General features: G+C 44.1%; 1 protein-coding gene across 1 annotated transcript in view; it reads right to left on the minus strand.

Moving 5' to 3' along the window:
- The window catches only part of ADGRE2 (adhesion G protein-coupled receptor E2), a 38471-nt gene extending 13838 nt beyond the window's left edge, over positions 1 to 24633 (minus strand). The window contains exons 1-14 of the mRNA XM_025457823.3: positions 24529 to 24633; positions 22925 to 22978; positions 22495 to 22614; positions 20042 to 20197; positions 16260 to 16406; positions 15670 to 15816; positions 14827 to 14882; positions 14624 to 14701; positions 14060 to 14237; positions 8368 to 8475; positions 7978 to 8201; positions 7585 to 7764; positions 4153 to 4350; positions 3643 to 3878 (exon numbers count right to left, since the gene is read on the minus strand). Of these exons, the coding sequence (XP_025313608.3) occupies positions 3643 to 3878; positions 4153 to 4350; positions 7585 to 7764; positions 7978 to 8201; positions 8368 to 8475; positions 14060 to 14237; positions 14624 to 14701; positions 14827 to 14882; positions 15670 to 15816; positions 16260 to 16406; positions 20042 to 20197; positions 22495 to 22614; positions 22925 to 22978; positions 24529 to 24598 (1952 nt within the window). The 5' untranslated portion in view covers positions 24599 to 24633. The remainder of the gene's footprint in view (positions 1 to 3642; positions 3879 to 4152; positions 4351 to 7584; positions 7765 to 7977; positions 8202 to 8367; positions 8476 to 14059; positions 14238 to 14623; positions 14702 to 14826; positions 14883 to 15669; positions 15817 to 16259; positions 16407 to 20041; positions 20198 to 22494; positions 22615 to 22924; positions 22979 to 24528) is intronic.
- Between the last annotated feature and the right edge of the window lie 1768 nt (positions 24634 to 26401).

Here is a 26401-nt window from a genome sequence, read left to right on the forward strand (position 1 = left end):
GGGTATTATGCTGAGTGAAGTAAGTCAGTCGGAGAAGGACAAACATTATATGTTCTCATTCATTTGGGGAATATAAATAATAGTGAAAGGGAATATAAGGGAATGGAGAAGAAATGTGTGGGAAATATCAGAAAGGGAGACAGAACGTAAAGACTGCTAACTCTGGGAAACGAACTAGGGGTGGTAGAAGGGGAGGAGGGCGGGGGGTGGGAGTGAATGGGTGACGGGCACTGGGTGTTATTCTGTATGTTAGTAAATTGAACACCAATAAAAAATAAATTAAAAAAAAACAATAAAACAAAAATGTGAGGCTGTAATGTCCACAATAGCCAAACTGTGGAAGGAGCCTCGGTGTCCATCGAAAGATGAATGGATAAAGAAGATGTGGTCATGTATACAATGGAATATTACTCAGCCATTAGAAACGACAAATACCCACCATTTGCTTCGACGTGGATGGAACTGGAGGGTATTTTGCTGAGTGAAATAAGTCAATCAGAGAAGGACAAACATTATATGGTCTCATTCATTTGGGGAATATAAAAAATAGTGAAAGGGAATATAAGGGAAGGGAGAAGAAATGGGTAGGAAATATCAGAAAGGGAGACAGAACATAAAGACTCCTAACTCTGGGAAACGAACTAGGGGTGGTGGAAGGGGAGGAGGGCAGGGGGTGGGGGTGAATGGGTGACGGGCACTGAGGGTGGCACTTGACAGAATGAGCACTGGGTGTTATTCTGTATGTTGGCAAATTGAGCACCAATAAAAAATAAATTTATTATTAAAAAATTTTAAAAAATTAAAAATTAAAAATTAAAATAAATAAATAAAATGTGAGGCTGTGAGAATGTATCATTGGATGTCATGATTAGATGGAAGTCTAAAGGATTAGGATGGCTAAGGATGATTCAATAAGGAAATTATATTTTTGGTTGAGATAAGAAGAGTGAATGCTGTCACTGAGATAAACAGTGTTGAAGCCAAGGAGAAGCCCACACACCTGTTAACAGATTTAGAGAGTCCCGTGAATCTAACATGGTTTTAATGGCCTTTTTTGTACTGTTCAATATAATTTTTTTCCATCAGCAAAAGCCCCACCTTGAACCCCACCTCTGCAAAACCCATCCACTTAGTTTTGTATTTTTTTCATGGCATTATTCAGATATATCTTACATACCATAAGTTCACCCACCTAAAGTATCCAGTTCAGTCGGCTTTAGAATATCCACAGTGTTGCGTGCCTGCACCAAAATCTAACTTAAGGTTAGATTAGTACCTTAAGATAATTTCAGCTCTTCAAAGAGAAACTTCATTCACTCTAGCAGTCATGTGTTCCCCACCTCCACACACTCCACTCCTCCCCTCCCCCCAGGGCACCATTACTCTGCTTTCTCACTCAACAGATTTGCCTGTTCTGAACATTTTACATAAGTGGTATCATGCAATATGTGGTCTTTTGTGACTGGATCCTTTCATTTAGCATCATGCTTTCAATGTTATCTGAATTGCAGCACATTTTTATGGATAAGTTATACTCCTGACTTTTCTTCATAGCTAAATAATATTCTGCTGGATGGATATCCAGCTGCATCTTGGTTATCTATTCTTCACTTCATGGACATTCCAGTTATTTCCAATTTTGAAGAGTATGCTATTAGTATTTAGGTACAAGTTTTTTTTGTATATTTTTAAAATTTTTTATTGGAGTTCGATTTGCCAACATATAGTATAACACCCAGTGCTCATCCCATCAAGTGCCCCCCTCAGTGCTCAGGTACAAGTTTTTGCGTGAACATACGATTCCATTTGTTTTGGGTAGATATCCTAGCATGTGGTAGCTATACTTTGAACCTTGTGACAAACTGTCCAACCAAGTTCCAAAGTGGCTGCACCATTTTACATTCCAACCATCAATGTATAAGTGTTCCAAATTTTCCACATTGTTACAAGCACTTTTTACTGCCTGTCTTTTTTAACCATTTTAACTAATGGGTATGAAGTAACATCTTACTTGTGGTTTTTGACTTGATTTTCCTGATGACTATGGTTGTTGAGCATCTTCTCATGTGATTATTAGTCATTTACATATCATCTTTGGAGGAATGGGTATTAACATATTTTGTCCATTTTTTCATTTTTTATTTATTTAACTAATCTCTACACCCCACATGGGGCTCAAACTCATGACCCCGATATCAAGAGTCATGTGCTCCAACTGAGCCAGCCAAGTACTCCCATTTTTAAACTGAATTATTTATCTTTTGTGGTTGAGTTGTTCAATTTAGTTTTAACAACAGCACAAAACAGACGTTCTCTTATGATCACAGATTGGTAATTAATGTATAAAAATCTTAAGTCTATTGTTGAAGATCAATTCACAAGGTATTACTGACACACAGTGACAGAATCTACTTTTGATCCAACATTCCGGTAAAGTAGAGAGAGAGCAAGTCACTTCAGAACAATGGAGAGTGTGAAAGGCCGTTTCAGGACAACTAAAGTATAGGCTAAGAAAAATGTAAGCAAGAGGCACCTGGATGGCTCCATCAGTTAAGTATCTGCCTTAAGCCCAGGTCATGATCCCACGGTCATGAGATCAGTCCCCACATTGGGCCCACTGATTCCCTTGCTTGTGCTCTCTCTCTATCTCTGTCAGATGGATGAATAAATCTTTTTGAAAATATAAGAAAAAGAAAATGTCTCTAAGGAAGCACTGATTAGAAACTTTGTAGATGAAGTCTTTATATCAATTGTTATGAATATATTAAAAACACTAAATGTCTAAAACACTAAAGGAAGAGGCACCGTGTGGCTCAGTTAAGTATCCAACTCTAGATTTTGGCTCAGGTCATGATCTTGGGGTCATGGGATGGAGCCCCATGTTGGAATCCACACTAAGTATGATGCCTGCTTGGGAATCTTTGTTTCTCTCCCTCTGCCCACCGCCACTCATGCTTGCACACTCCCTATCTATCTGTGATTATTCTAAAAACACTAACTTGTACACCTCTAAAGAGTCTATTTTATGGTGAGTGAAATACATTTGAATAAGAGTAAAAACACAAAACTGAGCGTTAAAGGTGCAGGTAAGAGAGTACAAGTTCTACAGCTTGACTCTCTAGATTTGAATCCCACCTCTGCCACTTACTAGCCATGCACCTGGGGCATTTAATTAAACTATCTGTGGCTCATTTTATTCATCTGTAAAATGGGGCAAAGGACTGTACCTACTTCATAGTATTAGTGTAAGGATTAAGATAGTTACCACATACAGAAATGGTTGGAAAAATGCATGGCATAAAGGAAGTACCTCATAAATCTTAACTATAATATAATCTATTATATGATTATTTAAATCAACTCTACTTTTGAAATAAAAACACTGTAATATCCTGAAAGATTTGGACAAAGAGTAGATTCAGTTTTTTTAACTGATGTCCTAAGCACTTCTTTCGGCTTCAGTTTTGCTATTCAAATGACAGAGCTTTAAAGACATTCTCCTTAACTCTTATAATTTTCCACTAAAAAGATGTCCTAAGAATTCTTACTTCCTATGCCTTCTCTGCATTATTCTCTGGCATAATAAAAAGTGCTACTTTGATTCCAGTGGTGGTCAAGATCAGGTAGAGAATCTGCATTTACCGGGTGCGTGTTCCATAGAGGCGAGACCTGGATGCAGCAGAAATGGCCACAATTAAAGTCGGGACTCCGTATCCCACAGGGTACATGAGCTTCTTCATAAGCATGCTCACACTGGAGTAGTTGACCACCATCAGGTTGCGTGCAGTGAGGAAGAGGTGTAGACCCTCCAGCAGCATCCAGGTGAAGGAGGCCAGGTAGAGATAGTGTAAGGCACCAGCGATGATGGAGCACAGCACCTGGGGGAGGAGAAAAGTGCCACCAGGAGGGATTTTTCAGAGAGGAGGTGGGCCCAGGACCTGTGCCATACCTTGCCATTGAAGTGAGTGCTCCTATATATGGTCGAGTTCTCAGCAGAAGGTTTGTCTTCTAGTTCATTAGTCAATGTGGAATAGGCTACTTACCCCCTCTAACCTCCCCAGAACCCAAGGTCATTTTATTAATGTAGTATGGTACTATGAACTGAGCAATCCTTGGGGCGGGACAGGGTCTCCTCTGTGAACATGACAATACCTTGATCTCGGTCCGGTCAATGGCCATGAGGAAGAGCAGGTGGGCCAAGAAGAGGCAGATCGAGAGCTGCAGGTGGAGGGAGGTGCTGGTGTTCTGGATGGCTTTGCACAGCAGGAAGGTGAGGGCTGCTAGGAGGAGGCACAGCAGAGAGAGGCCCAGCCCCACATAGGTGATCACAGGCAGCACAAGATCCTCTTCCTGGGACCCAGCCAAGAGAAGCAATGAAGACATTATATTTATATTTTCCTTATATGGGGGAATGACTCTTCTATCATTTTTAATTTTATTTATTGACACAGCAACGTCAAGAATGGAGGAACCAGGTAAAATTGTTATGCTATTGAGAGTAGTTCCTTTGGGTTCAGAATGCTAGAACTCTATGGGATTCTGATATGATTAATTCAGAGCCTACAAGAATTGAGGGATAGGAGGGTCCTCACTCAAGACAAAGCCTCAGAACTCACAACAGTTTATTTTACTTTACAGATCGCCTAAGTAAGTCTTTGGTTATGGTAATCCAGAGGAAGTAACCAGCTCACCTAACCAGGGGAGCAGGCAAACATAGTTCCTAACCCACCTACACTCACTGGCATTCCTGGCCCCCTTGGACCTCTGCCACCACAAAATCATCCTTCTGCAGCCCTTGAGAGCCCCTGTCTACAGATTTCCAGCCCTAAAGACTCTTGTGATAAGCAAAACTCTAATTTGGCAATGAATGATAGAATGTGTACATACACTTTCTTCCAGATTTTCAGTTAATGCCAGATTGGGTCCTGTGGTGAAAGGATTTTGCAGATGGAATTTGGGTCCTATGTCAGTTGACTTTAGGGAGGCATTTTATCCTGGGAAGGATGGCCAAATCAGTGAGCCCTCAAAAGCTCTGAGCTCTCCTGAAGAAAAAGACTCAAAGTATGAGAGCATTTGAGGTGAGGGAGCTTCTCCTCCTGGCTACAGGTTACAAATGCTAATACGCTGAAACAGAATACAGAACCCAAAAATGGATTCTCAACTCTATGGCCAACTGATTTTGACAAAACAGGAAATAATATCCAATGGAAAAAAATATTCTCTTCAACAAAATGTGTTGGAAAAAAACTGGGTGTTATTCTATATGTCGGTAAATTGAACACCAATAAAAAATAAATTTATTATTTAAAAAATAAAATAAAATAAATATATGAATTTAAAGAAAAAAATGTGTTGGGATACATGGACAGCCACATGCAGGAGAATGAAACTGGACCACTTTCTTACATCAAATGCAAAAATAAACTCAAAAAGTATGAAAGACCTCAATGTGAGACAGGAATCCATCAATTCTAGAAAACACAAGAAACAACCTCTTAGATCTTGCTGCAGCAACTTGTTGCTAGACAGTCTCCAAAGGCAAGAGGAAAAAAAATACCAAAAATGAACCTTTGGTACTTCATCAGAATAAAAAGCTTTTGCACAGCAAAGGAAACAGTCAATGAAATTAAAAGACAACCTACAGAATGGGAGAAGATATTTGCAAAAGACTTCTCAGATAGAGGGCTAATATCCAAAATCTATAATGAACATATCAAACTCCACACCTGAAAAACAAACAATCCAGTCAAGAAATGGGCAGAACACATGAACAGACATTTCTCCAAAGAAGACATATATGGCCAACAAGCACCTGAAAAAATGCTCCACATCACTCGCCATCAAGGAAATACAAATCAAAACCACAAGGAGATACCACCTCATGGCTGTCAGAATGGCTACAGTTAACGACTCAGGAAACAACAGATGTTGACAAAGATGTGGAGAAGGGGGAACCCTCTTACACCATAGTGGTAATGGAAATTGGTGCAGCCACTTTCAAAAACAGTGTGGAGGTTCCTCAAAAAGTTAAAGTTATACTACCACCCAGCTATGGCACCTCTAGATATTATCCAAAGTATACAAACATAATGACTTAAAGGGTCACATACACCCCAATGGTTATAGCAGTAATGGCCAAAATAGCCAGAATTGGAAAGAACCCAGATATCCATCAACAGATAAATGGATAAGGAAGAGGAGGGTTATATAAGCAATGTAATGTTTACCCAGCCGTCAAAAAGAATGAAATTTTGTCATTTGCAACAACATAGAGGGAACTAGAGGGTATTAGGCTAAACAAAATAAGTCACTCAGAGAAAGATCAATACCATGTGATTTCACTAATATCTGGAATTTAAGATACAAAACAGATGAACATAGGCGAAGTGAAGGAAAAATAAAATAAGAGGAAAATAGAGAGGCAAACAGCAAGAGACTCTTAACTATAGGAAACAAACAGGGTTGCTGGAGGGGAGATGTATAAGGGAATGGGGTGACTGAGTGATGGGCATTAAGGAGGGCACTTGATATAATGAGGACTAGGTGTTATATGCAGCTGATGAATCACTAAATTCTATCCCTGATCATGAAACATCAGGAGACCTGCACCCCGATGTTTATAGCAGGGTGGACATTATAGCTAATGTCCACAATAGCCAAACTGTGGAAAGAGCCTTGGTGTCCATCGAAAGATGAATGGATAAAGAAGATGTGGTTTATGTATACAATGGAATATTACTCAGCCATTAGAAATGACAAATACCCACCATTTGCTTCAACGTGGATGGAACTGGAAGGTATTATGCTGAGTGAAGTAAGTCAATCAGAGAGGGACAAACATTGTATGTTCTCATTCATTTGGGGAATATAAATAATAGTGAAAGGGAATAGAGGGGAAGGGAGAAGAAATGGGTAGGAAATATCAGAAAGGGAGACAGAACATGGAAGACTCCTAACTCTGGGAAACGAACTAGGGGTGGTGGAAGGGGAGGAGGGTGAGGGGTGGGGGTGACTGGGTGGCGGGCACTGAGGGTGGCACTTGACGGGATGAGCACTGGGTGTTATTCTGTATGTTGGCAAATTGAACACCAATAAAAAATAAATTTATTATTAAAAATAAATAAATAAATAATAAAATAAAATATTATCAAAAAATTCTATCCCTGAAACTGAAAATACAGTGAATGTTAACTAAATTCAGTATATATAAAATTTAAAAAAAAAAAGAAATGCCGATACACTCTAAGAGCCCATGACAGAAAGAATGCAGGTAGCCCCTAGTTGCTGAGCATGATCTCCTGCTCAGAGATTGCTAGAAAGTGGAACCCCAGTCCTACAACTGCAAGGAACTGAAACCTACCAGTAACCAGGGAGCTCAAGGAGGAATCTGAGCCTTAGAAGAGAATACAGCTCTGGCTTATTTCAGGCTTATAAGACCCTGAACAGCAACTGAGCCACACCATGCCTGACTGCTGCTCTGAAGAAACCACAAGATATAAATTTCTATTTTTCTAAAGCCCCTACATGGAGGAACTATGTTACAGAGCAATAGACAAGGGATGCAGTCCCTCTCAGGGCTCTCACCTGCACATCATAGTGGGCCATGAGGACGGCAAAGCTGCTGAGATGAGTGCACTGGCAGGTGGTACTGGTGTCTCCACTGTCCACCACTGTGCAGCCTCTGGTGGACCAATGACCACATTCATCTTGACTGTGCTCCCAGAAGACACAGAACACCTTTAGTTTTGGCTCGTGGGTCGCTGACTGTAGGAAGAGCATAGGTGGGAGCCAGTGGTTCTGGTGCTCAGAAATGCATATCCAAAGCTGGCTAGCAAAGGCCTTTCCTGGGGGAATGATGCACTCATGGGGGACCTCCCTGCAGAACCTCAAGGCTGAGCTAGGCAGCGAGGCTGTGCCCAGGACCCAGGCTCCTTCCAGCCTCCTTCCACATCCACAGCCCCATGCACCAGCACTCACATGGTGAGAGAAGATGAAAGTGACAGGGGAGCTGAGCTTCTGGGTGACCTTGTTGCTCATAAACACAGAGATGACGTCTGAGAGCAGGACAGAGGAGACTCCCTGCAGCAAGCCTTTGGGTGCCCCATGCAGAACTGCCTGCTTCTCAGGCTCCAGGACCAGGGGAGCCTCCGCCAGCAACTTGCCCATTCCTGGAGTAGAGAGGAGGCCCACCACAGAAGGACCTGCAGGACAAGACCATGTTGAAACCTTTGGGTGCACAACAGAGCCCTGTCCTCCTCAGGTGCACTCTTTGTGGCCTACTAAACATCCTCTATCCCTTTATCCTTCAGTTCCCTGCCTGTCACATCCTGGGGCAACTTGTGACCTTCCTCCCATCTCAGCCATTACCTGAGTCACCAGATTTGTGCACCACATCCCATTTCAGCATCATCTTTGCCAGATTCTGACTCAAAGTGACATTTCTGTATCCCTCCTCCTGCACCTCCAGGGACAGGTCTATGAGTGGTAGGAGTTATATAAGAGAAGTAGGTTAGTAATTCTGCCTATAGTAGCTGCTATAATATCATTATTTTATATATGTGTTTCCATACACACAAACACACGAAAACACACATGCTGAATTTATAAAGGGACAACTTTACTATGAGCAATATACTATGAGCAACTGGACACCAACAAACGGATAACCTAGATGAAAGTGAAAAATTCCTAGAGACATACAAACTACAAAATAATAGAAGATAATAAGATGGCGGAAGAGTAGGGTCCCCAAGTCACCTGTCCCCACCAAATTACCTAGATAACCTTCAAATCATCCTGAAAATCGAAGAATTCAGCCTGAGACTTAAAGAGAGAACAGCTGGAATGCTACAGTGAGAAGAGTTCACGCTTCTATCAAGGTAGGAAGACGGGGGAAAAAGAAATAAAGAAACAAAAGGCATCCAAGGGGGAGGGGCCCCGCAAGGAGCCAGGCTGAGGCCAGGGAGAGTGTCCCCAGGACAGGAGGCTTCGACCCGGAGAATCAGGAGCTGCACCAACCTTCCCGGGCGGAAAGGGGCTCGCAGTGAATTAGAGCAGGACCGCAGGAGGGGGGATGCCCTCAGGCTCCCTGGGACACTAACAGACACCTGCGCACCCAGGAGAGTGCCCCGAGCTCCCTAAGGGCTGCAGCGCGCACGGTGGGACCCAGAGCAGCTCGGGGGGCTCTGGCGGCGGCTCCGTGGAGGGGACTGCGGGGCGGGAGCAGCTCGGGGGGGGCGGGGGGCTCGGGTGGGGGCTCCGTGGGGGGTGCTGTGCGGCCGGGAGCACGAATCTAACAGCGCAGGCCCGGGAGCACTGGGCGCCGGGACACAGCCCAGGATCTGGCCTCCCCCCGGAACAGGCAGAGGCCGGGAGGGCCCAGGACAGCAAGGACGCTCCTGCCCCGAGCTGAGCAGATCAGCGGCCCCGACCCGGAGCCTCCAGGCCCCTGCAGGCTGAGAGCTCCATAGCTACTGCGGGAGCTGAATCCAGGGCTCCAGAGCTGGCCGCGGCCACTGGGCTTGTTCCTCTAGGGGCCTCACGGGGTAAACAACCGCCACTGAGCCCTGCACCACGCAGGGGGCAGAGCAGCTCCCCCAAGTGCTAAACCTGAAAATCAGCACAACAGGCCCCTCCCCCAGAAGACCAGCTAGACGGACAAGTTCCAGGGGAAGTCAAGGGACTTAAAGTATACAGAAGCAGAAGATACTCCCCCGTGGGGTTTGTTTTTTTTTTTTTTTTTTTTTGCTTTTTGATTTCTGTTTGCTTTCCCCACCTTCTTTCCCTTACTTTCTTTTTCTTTCTCTTTTTCTTCTCTTTTTTTCTTTTTTACTTCCTTTTTTCTTTTTTTTCTTTTTCTCTTTTGTTTCCTTCTTTCTCTCCGCTTTTTTTCTCCTTTTCCCAATACAACTTGCTTTTGGCCACTCTGCACTGAGCAAAATGACTAGAAGGAAAACCTCACCTCAAAAGAAAGAATCAGAAACAGTCCTCTCTCCCACAGAGTTACAAAATCTGGATTACAATTCAATGTCAGAAAGCCAATTCAAAGTACAATTATAAAGCTACTGGTAGCTCTAGAAAAAAGCATAAAGGACTCAAGAGACTTCATGACTGCAGAATTTAGATCTAATCAGGCAGAAATTAAAAATCAATTGAATGAGATGCAATCCAAACTAGAAGTCCTAACGACAAGGGTTAACGAGGTGGAAGAACGAGTGAGTGACATAGAAGACAAGTTGATAGCAAAGAGGGAAACTGAGGGAAAAAGAGACAAACAATTAAAAGATCATGAGGATAGATTAAGGGAAATAAATGACAGCCTGAGGAAGAAAAACCTACGTTTAATTGGGGTTCCCGAGGATGCCGAAAATGACAGAGGGCCAGAATATGTATTTGAACAAATCATAGCTGAAAACTTTCCTAATCTGGGAAGGGAAACAGGCATTCAGATCCAGGAAATAGAGAGATCCCCCCTAAAATCAATAAAAACCATTCAACACCTCGACATTTAATAGTGAAGCTTGCAAATTCAAAGATAAAGAGAAGATCCTTAAAGCAGCAAGAGACAAGAAATCCCTGACTTTTATGGGGAGGAGTATTAGGGTAACAGCAGACCTCTCCACAGAGACCTGGCAGGCCAGAAAGGGATGGCAGGATATACTCAAGGTCCTAAATGAGAAAAACATGCAACCAAGAATACTTTATCCAGCAAGACTCTCATTCAGAATGGAAGGAGAGATAAAGAGCTTCCAAGACAGGCAGGAACTGAAAGAATATGTGACCTCCAAACCAGCTCTGCAAGAAATTTTAAGGGGGACTCTTAAAATTCCCCTTTAAGAAGAAGGCCAGTGGAACAATCCACAAAAACAAGGACTGAATAGATATCATAATGACACTAAACTCATATCTTTCAATAGTAACTCTGAACGTGAATGGGCTTAATGACCCCATCAAAAGGCCCAAGGTTTCAGACTGGATAAAAAAGCAGGACCCTTGGGATCCCTGGGTGGCGCAGCGGTTTGGCGCCTGCCTTTGGCCCAGGGCGCGATCCTGGAACCCAGGATCGAATCCCACATCAGGCTCCCGGTGCATGGAGCCTGCTTCTCCCTCTGCCTATGTCTCTGCCTCTCTCTCTCTCTGTGTGTGTGTGACTATCATAAATAAATAAAAAAAATTTTAAAAAAAAAGCAGGACCCATCTATTTTCTGTCTGCAAGAGACTCATTTTAGACAGAAGGACACCTACAGCCTGAAAATAAAAGGTTGGAGAACCATTTACCATTCAAATGGTCCTCAAAAGAAAGCAGGGGTAGCCATCCTTATATCCGATAAACTAAAATTTACCCCGAAGACTGTAGTGAGAGACGAAGATGGACACTATATCATACTTAAAGGATCTATCCAACAAGAGGACTTAACAATCCTCAATATATATGCCCTGAATGTGGGAGCTACCAAAAATATCAATCAATTAATAACCAAAGTTAAGACATAATTAGATAATAATACACTTATACTTGATGACTTCAATCTAGAGCTTTCTACACTGGATAGGTCTTCTAAACACAATATCTCCAAAGAAATGAGAGCTTTAAATGATACACTGGACCAGATGGATTTCACAGAATTAGACAGAACTTCACATCCAAACTCAACTGAATATGCATTCTTCTCAAGTGCACATGGAACTTTCTCCAGAATAGACCACATACTGGGTCACAAATTGGGTCTGAACTGATACCAAAAGATTGGGATCGTCCCCTGCGTATTCTCAGACCATAATGCCTTGAAATTAGAACTAAATCACAACAAGAAGTTTGGAAGGACCTCAAACACGTGGAGGTTAAGGACCATCCTGCTAAAAGATGAAAGGGTCAACCAGGAAATTAAGGAAGAATTTAAAAGATTCATGGAAACTAATGAGAATGAAGATACAACCATTCAAAATCTTTGGGATGCAGCAAAAGCAGTCCTAAGGGCGAAATACATCGCAATACAAGCATCCATTCAAAAACTGGAAAGAACTCAAATACAAAAGCTAACCTTACACATAAAGGAGTTAGAGAAGAAACAGCAGATGGACCCTACACCCAGCAGAAGAAGAGAGTTAATTAAAATTCGAGCAGAACTCAACGAAATTGAGACCAGAAGAACTGTGGAACAGATCAACAGAACCAGGAGTTGGTTCTTTGAAAGAATTAATAAGATAGGTAAACCATTAGCCAACCTTATTAAAAAGAAGAGAGAGGAGACTCAAATTAATAAAATCATGAATGAAAAAAAAATAAAATAAAATCATGAATGAGAAAGGGGAGATCACTACCAATACCAAGGAAATACAAATGATTTTAAAAACATATTATGAACAGCTATACGCCAATAAATTAGGCAATCTAGAAGAAATGGACGCATTCCTGGAAAGCCACAAACTACCAAAACTGGAACAGGAAGAAATAGAAAACCTGAACAGGCCAATAACCAGGGAGGAAATTGAAGCAGTCATCAAAAACCTCCCAAGACAGAAGAGTCCAGGACCAGATGGCTTCCCAGGGGAATTCTATCAAATGTTCCCCATTCTCACTGGTGTGAGGTGGTATCTCATTGTGGTTTTGATTTGTATTTCCCTGATGGCAAGTGATGCAGAGCATTTTCTCATGTGCATGTTGGCCATGTCTATGTCTTCCTCTGTGAGATTTCTGTTCATGTCTTTTGCCCATTTCATGATTGGATTGTTTGTTTCTTTGGTGTTGAGTTTAAGAAGTTCTTTATAGATCTTGGAAACTAGCCCTTTATCTGATACATCATTTGCAGATATCTTCTCCCTTTCTGTAGGTTGTCTTTTAGTTTTGTTAACTGTATCCTTTGCTGTGCAAAAGCTTCTTATCTTGATGAAGTCCCAAATGTTCATTTTTGCTTTTGTTCTTTTGCCTTCGTGGATGTATCTTGCAAGAAGTTACTGTGGCTAAGTTCAAAAAGGGTGTTGCCTGTGTTCTCCTTTAGGATTTTGATGGAATCTTGTCTCACATTAGGTCTTTCATCCATTTTGAGTTTATCTTTGTGTATGGTGCAAGAGAGTGGTCTAGTTTCATTCTTCTGCACGTGGATGTCCAATTTTCCCAGCACCACTTATTGAAGAGACTGTCTTTCTTCCAGTGGATAGTCTTTCCTCCTTTATCGAATATTAGTTGACCATAAAATCGAGGGTCCACTTCTGGGTTCTCTATTCTGTTCCATTGATCTATGTGTCTGTTTTTGTGCCAGTACCACACTGTCTTGATGACCACAGCTTTGTAGTACAACCTGAAATCTGGCATTGTGATGCCCCCAGATATGGTTTTCTTTTTTAAAATTCCCCTGGCTATTCGGAGCCTTTTCTGCTTCCACAGAAATCTTAAATTAATTTGTTCTAACTCTCTGAAAAAAGTCCATGGTATTTTGATAGGGATTGCATTAAACGTGTAAAGCCCTGGGTAACATTGACATTTTCACAATATTAATTCTGCCAATCCATGAGCAAGGAATATTTTTCCACCTCTTTGTGTCTTCCTCATATCTTTCAGAAGTGTTCTATAGTTTTTAGGGTATAGATCCTTCACCTCTTTGGTTAGGTTTATTCCTAGGTATCTTATGCTTTTGGGTGCAATTGTAAATGGGATTGACTCCTTTATTTCTCTTTTTTCAGTCTCATTGTTAGTGTATAGAAAAGCCTCTGACTTCTGGGCATTGATTCTGTATTTTATGATACATGAGTTTTACCTCAATAAAATAAATCATACTTAGTTATCAAATAATATCAAATTTTTTCTTAAAAATTTAGCAAATTGTCTTCTCATGAAGATGTTTCTATTTTATCTTAAATTCTTTATAATTATATCATCTGCTGATAACTTATATTACAATAAAAATGTGTATGATTTAGTTTTATTCATTTAACCTCTTACTGACTGGTTTATGGATGTAACACTGAGGGATACATATATTCACTCCCTCCAGTGAATTCGGGGGACAAATGAGATGGGGAACAGACAGATCAGGAGCTTGGGGCAGTCTCCAGAATTTACCTGTGCCTGCAGATGCATTGAAGGTCCATGGCCCATTGGGCATGGCCTGGCTTACATTTCTGAGGACACCTTCCAGGCCAACAAGCAGGTTAGTGGCCACACAATGCTGCTCTGAGTGGGGCAGGGCCTCCAGATCCCCGGGAATCTCCAGCAGCTCATCTACCTCCTGTATGAGGTCCTAGAGGAATGAGGACACAGAGCTAGTGAGCCATGAAGACCCTGCCCACTCAACCCCAGAAACAGACCCTGGAGACTCATTGGTAGATAAAGGTGTTACTGATTCAGAGTCCCTGGGTCTTTGCCTCTACAATCCAGCCACACATAGTCAACCCTTTTTCACAAATACCAAGAATGAAATTAGCCCAATGTCCACAAACAGCAGGAAAAAAAGTCATTTATGGGCTCAGGTGGGTGTTAACAATGAGTACCAATGTCTGCATGTCTGCTCTTCCCATCCACCCTGGGAGAAACAGGGCCTCAGAGAGGCGGCATTGTGTTGGGGCTTCCTGCTCCCAGGCCTCTATGGGATGCCTCCACCTTGCCTCTCCTGGGGTGTGCCCTTACCTGGATGGTTTCCTGAGCCAAGGCTGGCTTGAAGTCTCTGTGCAGCTCTTGGACTCTTTCAAAGAAATTAGACAGTCTCTAGAAGAGAGATGAGAGAGGTCAGAGATCCTCACATGTGGATGTGTGAGCTTGGGGAAAATGGGTGGATCAGTCAGGCTGCACAGAGGGATGCCTGCCTCCTGGTCCCTGCTGGGGCCACTCACCTGGCTCTTGATTCCAGGGGGTGGGTTCCAGTTGGGGAAGGACATCTCTGCAGGGACTAAAACAGATTTTCATTACTTGTAAGAGTGTCTGTGTCTGTCTCACCACAATGCTTATAGCAGCAATGTCCACAATAGCCAAAATGTGGAAAGAGCCTCGGTGTCCATTGAAAGATGAATGGATAAAGAAGATGTGTATATATACATTTGAATATTACTCAGCCATTACAAATGACAAATACCCACCATTTGCTTCGACCTGGATGGAACTGGAGGGTATTATGCTGAGTAAAATAAGTCAATAGGAGAAGGACAAACATTATATGGTCTCATTCATATGGGGAATATAAAAAACAGTGAAAGGGATCAAAGGGGAAAGGAGAGAAAATGAGTGGGAAATATCAGTGAGGATGACAGAACATGAGAGACTCCTAACTCTGGAAAATGAACAAGGGGTAGTGGAAGGGGAGGTGGGCAGGGGGATGGGGTGACTAGGTGACGGGCACTGAGGAGGCACTTGACGGTATGAGCACTGGGTGTCATACCATATGTTGGCAAATCAAACTTCAATTTAAAAAATATACAAGAAAAAAGAGTGTGTCTGGGGATCCCTGGGTGGCGCAGCGGTTTGGCGCCTGCCTTTGGCCCAGGGCACGATCATGGGATCCTGGGATCGAGTCCCACATCGGGCTCCCAGCATGGAGCCTGCTTCTCCCTCTGCCTGTGTCTCTGCCTCTCTCTCTCTCTCTCTCTCTCTCTCTCTTACGAATAAATAAATAAATCTTAAAAAAAAAAAAGAGTGTGTCTGTGTTGGGGTGGGGTCTGGGGTCAGGTGAGACCAGGTACCTTCGCAGGTGGTGTTCAGTTGCTTATCCTGGAATCTAGGTTTGGGCTTCCAGCCCCGGCGGCAGCGGCACTTGTAGGAGCCCACAGTGTTGATGCAGACAGTGGAGTAATGGCACGTATGCTTCCAGGAGCTGCACTCGTCCACATCTGGGGGCACAAAGACGGGAATCAGAACACCTTTCCTCTCCATGCCCTGCTCCTGTTTCCTGTGTTAGTGTCTCCCATTGATGGGAGGTGATATCACCTGCTGACCCCACAACCTGGTGATGCAGGGCTTATGGGAAGTTTGTGGAAGCCTGACACCTAGCATGTGATCCCTGTACTGATGTGCAGGTTGTGAATATAGAAATACCTTTGTCCCAGTTAGTAATTAGCTGCTGCCTGGGGTCTCCAAGGAGCCTGCTCCTCTGTACCCCAGCTCCTTCCCCGGGAAACCCCAGATCTTTTCCCATGCAGCCTCAAAGGAATTAATGCCTGGTAGGGCAGGACGCCCCCAGCGTTCATGCTGCTTGGTTTGTGTGGGTGTCACTGAATATGTGATCAGATGTTCTGAGTGTGGGTCTCCAGGATGTGGCGTCTGAGCTCTGGACCTTCACAGACGGTGCTGTTTGGGCCATTGGGGGATCCAGGAACCGGCTTCCATCCCGGGCGGCAGCGGCACTCATAGCCACCGATGTTGTTGAGGCAGTGGGTGGAGTTGTGGCATGGGTTCTGCCCCGAGGTACATTCATTCACATCTGAGGACAAAGTCAGAAGGTCAGAGTCTCCTCCCCTCACTGGCCATCCTTCCTTCCCTACTCTCAGACTCCTTAGCTCTTTACATCAAGAATACCACACACACACACACACACACACACACACACACCATGTACCAGCCACCTAGCCTGTCAATATAAATGTAATGATAGCATTTTCCTCTGTAAAAACTCCATAATTTCCCTGCAAAGTGGACAGGGGAGAACCAGGAATATGTGTCATTCCAGACAAAGCTAAGTCTCTTCACATATGGTGCGGATTGTGGGGGTGGTTAAAGGGGGGAGGCTGTGATGGGCCTCTAACCAGGGAGGTTGTGACACTGAGATGCCCTTGTGTTGACTGATGGGGGCTCGGGAATGGCACCAATGCTGTCCCAAGCTGCATCCCTGTCCTTATTAGACATATCCCAGAGGGTCAGCCCTGCCCTACCCAGGCCAGGTTTCCTGTCTCCTCACTGCCTGCACTGAGCACGCACCATTCCTGAAAGTATGGCTGCCTCTCCACTGCCAAATCTCCTCATGGAAGCTTCCTTCAAGATGAGCTCAGCAGGGACACTATCCCCCATTTTCAGGCAATAACTATGGCAAAGAGGGAAACAGAGTCACGGGAACTGGACCTCCCAATCAAGGCTCTTACTCATTTCCTCCTCAGCTCAAAATTGAGGCTCCCTTCTCAGACATATAGAGATACTTCCTGCTTGAGTGTTACAGATGAACAGGGGCAAGTGGGGGACCCAAATATCTTCTGGAACCTCCACAAAGGAACCCCAGGCCTGAAAGGCCCTGCTGCCTCCCTGCTCTGTGGTGGTATCTTCTGGGGAGGTGAATCCTTGGGCAGAGCAAACCCCCGGTGTTTCTGGAAACTGAGGGTCTTCTCTCTCCTCCTGGGGCTGCGGGATCTGCCTCGGCCTCTCCTCAGCTCCAGCACAGCCTCACAGCATCTTCCAGGGCCTCTACCTGTGCACAGGTTCAGGTCGCCCAGATTGAGCTCAAAGCCAGGTGGGCACTTGCAGGTATAGCTGCCTTTGGTGTTGGTGCAGATGCCGCGGCTTTTACACACTCTGGGTTTCAGTTGACATTCATCCACATCTTCAGGAGAAAAGAGAGGGTGATGGATGCCTACACCTGTTTTCTGGGATAGAAACATCTGGAAGCCCCTGCTTTCTTGACTTCAATGAGTGTGTGCCTTTTCTAATTTACACAGAGGCATCCTATGGGCCAGTATGGTGGCCCTGATGTTCTGTTGTCCAGATGTGGCAGGAATCAGCCTAAGTCCTCCCTATCTGCCAGCTCTGGTTCCCTTGGCCTCTTGTGGCAGCTCCCAGCTGAGGCAGGGACCTCATGGCCACCTGGTCCCATTTTGAGGACTTAGACAAGTCCAGGGTGGGCCTTCCTCAGAATCAAGTGCAGGGCAAATGCTGTGTTCCCCAAGCAGGACTATCTGAGATCCCAGCGATGGTTTTTTTCCTAATTTTCCAGGTCAACTTCTTGCTGCCTAACTTCCCCTTGGAATCCTGGTGACCTAGCAAGACAGCCCTCCCTCATCCACTATGTCTCTGAGACTCCAGCTCTGTGGAAATGGACCAAGACCAAACCTGGGCCAGGCTCCTCAAAAGAAAACTTTCTACAGAGGAAGGGAGAATGGAGATGATGCCAGACAGTCCGGGGCCACCTAGACAGTGGGCACCAAGCTGAGGTGGACAAGGAGGTTATGTTCAGCCAAGTGACCTTCAGGTGATGAAGGTGACTTTTTCTGATTCCCAAGAAGACCTTCCCTGACTGGCAGGAAGTGGTGAGAATCCACACCTGAGTAAAGCCAGCACTAAGCAGGGGCTGAGTAGCTGGAATGGGGTCATGTGCTGATAGTGAGGGGTGGAAGATGTTTCTGTCTTCTTGGCCCTGTGTCTCTACAAAGGACATGGACCCGTGGGCCCTCCGAATGGGCTCAGCCTTCATCTTCTGTCCCCAACTGGTCTGAGTCATCATGGGACTTGTGTTGACCCCCTTGGAAGACCATCAGTCTGGGGCAATGGTCTCCAATATGCCCTCTCTTGCCATTTGGTCCAGATGGCAGCCTCTTCCATTCACTTGAATCTCTGAGTATTGAGGGCTGGTCCACATTACCCACCAACAACACAACAACATCCCAGATGCTGATCATATTTGCCACAGTTCAGTGAATTGAAATTATTAGGGACAGTCAGACAGAACCTTGCATGGGGTAATAGATAGAGGCCAAACATGAAAAGCCATGTCAAGATGCCAGGAAGCCTCTTCTCCAGATGGAGTTGTTGGCCAGGAGCAGGGCCAGCAAGGGACAATGGGCATTGCTTCAAATATCCTTCCTCCCATGTTTCTGGACAGTATCCCTGATCCTTCAGGGCCCAGGGGTATGACAGGGCTCCCAGTGTGGCCAAGCCCATGTGGACTACAGTGGGGGCAGGACTCATCATGGCAGTCATTGATGATGGTGAACAAGATGGATATTGTGTTGGAACACACATGCTTCCAATTGTGAAATATCTTGATGCCATCTCTCTCTTTTGCTTTATGAAAATAAAGCTTATTTTGCTTATTTTATGAAAATAAGATGCCAACTAGATATTTTCTCAAAGGACACAAAACTGATTCAAAGAGATTCATGCACCCCAGTATTTATAGCAGTATTATGAACAATAGCCAGACTATAGAAAGAGCCCACATGTCCATCAGCTAATGAATGATCAAGGAAGATGTGGTGTACATATCCAATAGAATATTACTCAGCCATCAAAAATAATGAAATCTTGCCATTAACAATGACGTGGATGGAGCTACAACATATTATGCTAAGTGATATATATCAATCAGAGAAAGATGAATATTATATGATGGCCTTCATATATGGAATTTAAGAAACAAAACAGATGAATAGCAGTGGAGGGAGGCAAACCAGGAAACTAGACTCTTAACTGTAGAAAATAAACTGCTGGTTACCAGACAGGAGGTGAGTGGGCGATGGGCTAAGTAGGTGATGGGGACAAAGGAGGGAACTTGTCCTGATGAGCAGTGAATGTTGTATGGAGGTGATGAATCACTAAATTCTACACCTGAAACTAATTATTACACTATATGTTAACTAACTGGAATTTAAATAAAATTTGAAAATAGGGGATCCCTGGGTGACTCAATGGTTTGACTCCTGCCTTCAGCCAGGGGCGTGATCCTGGAGTCCCGAGATCGAGTCCCATATCAGGCTCCTAGCATGGGGCCTGCTTCTCCCTCTGCCTGTGTCTCTGCCTCTGTATGTGTGTGTGTGTGTGTGTGTGTGTGTCATGAATAGATAAATAAAGTCTTTAATAAATAAATAAATAAATAAATAAATAAATAAATAAAATTTGAAAATAAATAGATAAAAGAAGAGAAAAGAAAAAAAAAGAAAAAGGAAATGCCAGGTGGGCATGGAGGACATTCCAAAATTACAGAAGTGACCCTCTGCAGAGGGTTCTGAGTCTTGGAGTTTGGAAAAAACATTATGCCGGGTAGATGCCCAGAGTGTTTTCTGAGCCTGGAGAAAGTGGGGTGAGTGATCCCAAACCTCATGGATGCAGAGATAGAAGATGTAGGGAGGTTCCTACCTCGACATGTGTTCTCACTCTCATTCATGAACGTCGTTGCCCCAGAAGCAAGCGCGTATCCCGGGCTGCACATGCAGTGGTAGCTCCCCTCTGTGTTCTGACAGTCTGCTAACCGTCCACAGGACACCAACGGAGGTGGTCCACACTCATCAATGTCTGGAACACAACAGGGCAAAGGGTCACCTCCCAAAGGTGTTAGTTCCTGCAGGGCAGAGGCCTGACCTCCAGCCTGACTCTGCCAACGGGACTGGAGAGAACTCAGCTTGCAGGTGGCATTCCTGGAGCAGGTCTGAGCTGGAGCCAGCTGCTCTAGAAAGCCTGCTACCTGCTCTGCTCATCTCTACTCTCTGGTTGGGTCTGAGGGCACCTAGATTCAGATACTCTGTTGTTTTAGAATGGGAGCTACGAGGAGGTCTGCATCCCCTTCTGCAGGCCTTGTGAGGTGGACGAAAGCACTATAATCTGTTTACACTATTGGGGATGTGGAGTTGGGCTCCAATCAAGGTGACAGTGGCACTGAAGCCCACTCTTGATGCTAAGTCAGTGAAAGCAGTCATTGACTGTTAAAACTTACCATTCACACCTGAAGATAAAGCCAGGTGGTCAGGCCCCTGCCCGTTGATAGTTTCCACCTTCAATTACTCATGGTGACCTTAGTACACCTCAGAGTACTCATCACCTGCCCCCGCAAGCTCTCAACATCAGGCATTTTCAAGAAGCCTGAGGATGTTTCTGGAGGAGACTTGCTACCTCCAACCCTGGAGGAAGTTCCTCTTATCAGAGCCCATCGCAGATATGAAATGAGGAAGCAGCATGCAGTTCTCACAGCTGAGTCACTGCGGGCATTTCTGGAATCTTATCTCTGTCTGTTCTCTAAACATGAGAGCAAAGATCCCCTCCAGAAAGGTTTTTTTGAGTAGCTTCAGGACCCACAGATGGGGCTACACATCTCTGGCTAAAAATAACTGTTCAAAAAGAATCTACAAGACAGGAAAAAAAAAGAATCTACAAGACAGGAATGTATCAAAATGCAGAGACAGAATGTTTCTTCTGTACGTTCCAATCAGGAAACCAAAGACTTTCAGAGCCTGAAAGGACTCGTGGCATCGCGCTGAGTCAGGGCAGGCAACTTGTCTCCTCCAGAGCAGTTTCCCACCAGAACTCCTAGACTTCCCTTCTAAGGTCCCAGGTCCAGGCTTGGGTGTCAGCACCAGGACATGACAGAATGTGGGAAGACACACCTTACACATTCATGTTCACCCCCACCTGGTGGATGGGACTGACCTCTTCTCTCAGATGGTGGCAATGGCTGGACACCTGCCTTCAAGGTTGTTGGGTGGGGTGGGGTGGGGTGGGAGACAGGTGAGAATGAGGTGTGCAGAAGGGGAAGACACAATGATGAGAAATCCTCAACCTGACAGGTGTGCTCCCAGAAAGGACCTGGGATCCAATCACACCAGCCATGTCTCCTTGCCATGCTCACCCAGCCAAGAGTTTCCACAACATACACATACAAATACATGGGGGATCTGTAGGGATACCTCTACAACATGGAGGGGCATGGCGAGAGTAACATCACCTTTTTTTCCATGATAAAATTTACTTTCCCCCAAATATCAAATGACACATGGATATTTAGAAGGACAAAGAAAAAGTAAAATAAGAATGAAAGCTAAGAAAATCACCCATAAATACACTACACAGACTACTGGGAAATTTTAAGAGTATTTTTTTCTTTTCTAACATTAGGAATACTTTCCTTTGTTATAAGAAAATATCCATCTAACACAATTTTAATTAATGAAATTGGTGTAAAAACACTATAATTTCCTTTTTCCTTATTTTTAGTGTAAAATTCACATAACACAAAATTAACCACCTTAATTATTTTTAAGTAATATAATCTCCCTTTGTAACCCTGTCTGGGTGAAGAATAAAATCTGTTTTCAAACCAGACCTAGGTTCTTCCTCCTAGAATTGAGTGACAAATCACTCAATCTCTTTGAATCCAAATTTGATCATTTAAAAAACCATGTAGCTCTGCTTGCTTCATGGGATTGCTGTGACAAGTCAGGTGGAAAAACATAATGGTAAGAGGCCTGGTGTTCCTGGTGAGCTCACATTAGGATGAGAGCCTGAGCTTCCAGGTCCTAGGTGTTTCTTTCCTTCTGTTGCTTCGACTACTCTCTCCTTTCCTTGTGCTATGAGAATTATCACAGTAATAACAGCAGTGACTATGATAATAACTTGTATTTGACACTCTGCTCTGTAGTAATCTCTTTCTGTTCTTCACACACATAAATTTTAAATCTCACTCCATTCGTGGAGGGTAGGTACAAAGATTATCTCCAATTTACAGACCAGCAACATGAGGCATAGAGTAGAACACCTTCCCCCCAATACCTCCCGCCACCATCTCCATGCCCCTCCACCACCCAAGTCACAAGTTGTACCATCACAACTCTCCAAGGGGCTGCTGAAGATCTCCCCAGACAAAGAACTGAATCCTGGAGAGCAGCGACAAGTGGTGGCATTGACACATGTGGATTTCGGAGGGCACCAGCGAGCACAGCCTGTGGGGGCAAAGGGTGTGGGGTCAGAGACCACAGTCAGAAAGCTCAAGAAATGGAGGAAGCCTGCTGCCAGCTGGGTGTCCAGGAGCAGAAGAGGGGAAGTGGAGGAAGGAGAGAGGGATAGCTGCCATTGGAAGAGGAAAAAGACAGAAAGCTCTGGACATCTGGGGAGGTAGAGCAGTTTCTCCAGGGGACCAGAGCCTTACCTCAAGAATACGCCCCCACTTCCCCTCTTATTGGTGGCAGGACCAAGGCCCCAGCATGCACTCCCCAGCTTATGTCATCAGGGGGGCTGGCTGGGCAGACTCACCACTAGTTTTCTGGGCTGCAGCTCCCAATGGCAACAGCAGCAGCATCAAGAGTCCTGGGGCAAAAACAAAAACAAAAAACAGAGATGTGACAAAGAGAAGAGATGGAGCTCCAGTTTCAACCCTTATCCTCATGGCCATTGCATCATGGGTGGTGGCTCTGAAGCTGCAGTCCATGGCTCTCCCAAAGCTCTTGTCATTTACGAAGATTGTAAAAGCAGTCCTCTTCTCTCCCTCCCCCTGGACTCCTCAAGGAGTCAGTCACTAACGGACACTGTCCTCTGGAGCCTCGGTGCTACAGGAAAGGGGACAAATTATGTGCAGACAGCTGATGTGTGGGACATACCTTAGAAATACCAGCCTCTCCCAATGGAGGGAGCCCAGGAATCATGAGAAGGGGAGCTAATGACAGGGGAGGGGTAGAGAACTATTGCACTGACAGGTCAAGACACCATCTCTTGGTTAAGTGGACTCTCCAGGTGGAGCACCCATGGCTTCTATGGTTCCTTCCTAGTGAGCTCCTAGCCCTCCTACAGCACACTGAGGACACAGCCTTTCCCTTTCTCTCCCAGGCTGGTCCTGAGCAATGGGTCACCAGATAGGCCTCGTGGTATGAAAACTGTTGCAGGTGGGAAGAAATCTACCCCACAGGCAATCATCACCTGGCCACCTGTTAGAGTCTGTCTTTCCATTCATGGGAGGCATGATGTTGCTGTGAAGGTGGGTTTTTTAAATAAGAGTAACACTGAAGTCAGTAGACTCTGAGTCAAGTGGATTACACTCCATCATGTGGGTGGGCCTCACCCAATCAGTTACAGACCTTAGGAGGAAAAAAGACTGACCTCCTCCAAAGAAGAGAGAATTCTGCTTCCAGACTGACTTCAGACTCGAGATCCAACATTAGTGTCCCTGAAAACATGCCTGGGTTTCCAGCCTGTCCTACAGATTTTGGACTTTCCAACTTTATCTCATAAACCAATTTCTTAAACTAACACATTCTCTCTCTACACGCACACATATACATATATATCTACACACAAATTTACACCTCTATACATATGCGTACATATACACATATACATACACAAAAACTTGGTTCTGTTTCTTTGGAGAACCTGGTCTAATACAGGCCGTACAATGAGAAAGCTCTGATAAGTCCCCAAGCATGCCTAGAAAAAATTTTCACCCACTTTCTCTTGTAAAAACTTAATATAACTGACTTAATATCTTTCTTAAAGTTTCTTTTTAATTTTTTATTTATAATAGTCACACAGAGAGAGAGAGAGGCAGAGACATAGGCAGAGGGAGAAGCAGGCTCCATGCACCAGGAGCCCGATGTGGGATTCGATCCCGGGTCTCCAGGATCGCGCCCTGGGCCAAAGGCAGGCGCCAAACCCCTGCGCCACCCAGGGATCCCTTAAAGTTTTAATATAACTGACTTAATACCTTTCTTAAAATTCCTCCCTGTTCTCCCTTAAAGAGGTAGTGAGAAAACCAGAAATAGAGCAAAAACCAGAAATAAAGCAAAGAACAGAAAAAGTATTAAACTAAATAGAGTTCCCGGGTAGCTTTAGTTGCCTATCATGATTGCAGATAATCTGCCTACCTGGCAGCAACCTTGGATGCCCATGTCTCATAGTGCAGACACCAGTGAGCCCAGCCACAGAGGATGCCATCTGGTCTTGGTCCGTGTGTGCTAAAAACACTTCCTGTTTTAAGTCTGACTTAAAACATACTTCATCATTGGTTGAATATAGATGAGCTGACTTAGTAAACTGCTGGTCTGGATGCTTCTTTCCCCAAGAGGAACATCTCTGACACTCACACACATCCCTTTTTAAGTATTTTCTTAATATTACTAGTATTCCTACCAAAGCCTCTTGGTTAGTTTTACTATCTTTGTGAAATAGGAAGACCTCTCAAACACGGAGACTCAATCCCCTGGTGTCTTGGCCCCTATGAGGTCTGTGGTTCAGAGTGAACAGATTGTTTTCATCTATTTATTATCTATTCACAGACATCTTTATGTTTAAGTCTCTATTTGGAAATAAATGTAAGTTGACAGGAAGTTTCAAAAACAATAAACAGAAATCTTTCACCTGACTTCCTGCAAAAGATAATATTTTATGTGTTTATGTATTTTTTGAAGGGTAAAACTTTTTTAATTTAAAAAAAAATATTTAAATTCCAGCTAGTTAACATACAATATAATATTAGTTTGAGGAGTAAAATATAGTGATTCAGCGCTTACGTACAATTCACAAGTGCACTCCTTCATCCCCAACACCTATTTCACTCTCCTTCCAGCCACGCACTCATCTTTCTTCTGGTAACACTCAGTTTGTTCTCTATAGTTAAGACTCTGGGGATCCCTGGGTGGCGCAGCGGTTTGGCGCCTGCCTTTGGCCCAGGGCACGATCCTGGAGACCCGGGATCGAATCCCACGTCGGGCTCCCGGTGCATGGAGCCTGCTTCTCCCTCTGCCTGTGTCTCTGCCTCTCTCTCTCTCTCTCTCTGTGACTATCATAAATAAATAAAAAAAAATTTTAAAAAAAGACTCTGTTCCTTAGTTTGTTCCCTGCCCCTTACCCTCCTTGCTCATTTGTTTTGTTTCTTTTTTTAATAATAAATTTATTTTTTATTGGTGTTCAATTTGCCAACATACAGAATAACACCCAGTGCTCATCCCGTCAAGTGCCCCCCTCAGTGCCCGTCACCCATTCACCCCCACCCCCCGCCCTCCTCCCCTTCCACCTCCCCTAGTTTGGTTCCCAGAGTTAGGAGTCTTTATGTTCTGTCTCCCTTTCTGATATTTCCTACCCATTTCTTCTCCCTTCCCTTCTATTCCCTTTCACTATTATTTATATTCCCCAAATGATTTGTTTTGTTTCTTAAGTTCCACTTATCAGTGAAATCATGTGGTATTTGTCTTTCTCAGACTGACTTATTTTGCTTAGCATAAGACTTCCTAGCTCCATCCATGTCACTGCAAATGGCAAGATTTCATTCTTTTTGATGGCTAATATTCCATTGTATGTATATTCCACATCTTCTTTACCAATTCACTTGGATACTTGGGCTATTTTCATAATTTGGCTATTGTAGATAATGCTGCTACAAATATCAGGGTTCACATACCCCTTTGAATTAGTATTTTTGTATTCTTTTGGTAAATGGTCCTGCAATTGCTGGATTGTACAGTAGTTCTATTTTTAACTTTTTGAGGAACCTCTATACTGCCTCCCAGAGTGGCGGCACCACTTTGTATTCCCACCAACAGTTAACAAGATAGCAAATAACAAATGTTGGAGAGGATGTGGAGAAAGGGGAACCCTCTTGCACCGTTGATGGTAATGTGAACTGGTGCAGCCACTCTGGAAAACAGTGTGGAGATTCCTCAAAGAGTTAAAAATAGAGCTACCCTATGACCTAGCAATTGCACTACTGGGGATTAACCCCAAATATACAGATGCAGTGAA

This window comes from Canis lupus, chromosome 20 (assembly GCF_003254725.2).
Source record: "Canis lupus dingo isolate Sandy chromosome 20, ASM325472v2, whole genome shotgun sequence".
Lineage (NCBI taxonomy): Eukaryota > Metazoa > Chordata > Mammalia > Carnivora > Canidae > Canis > Canis lupus.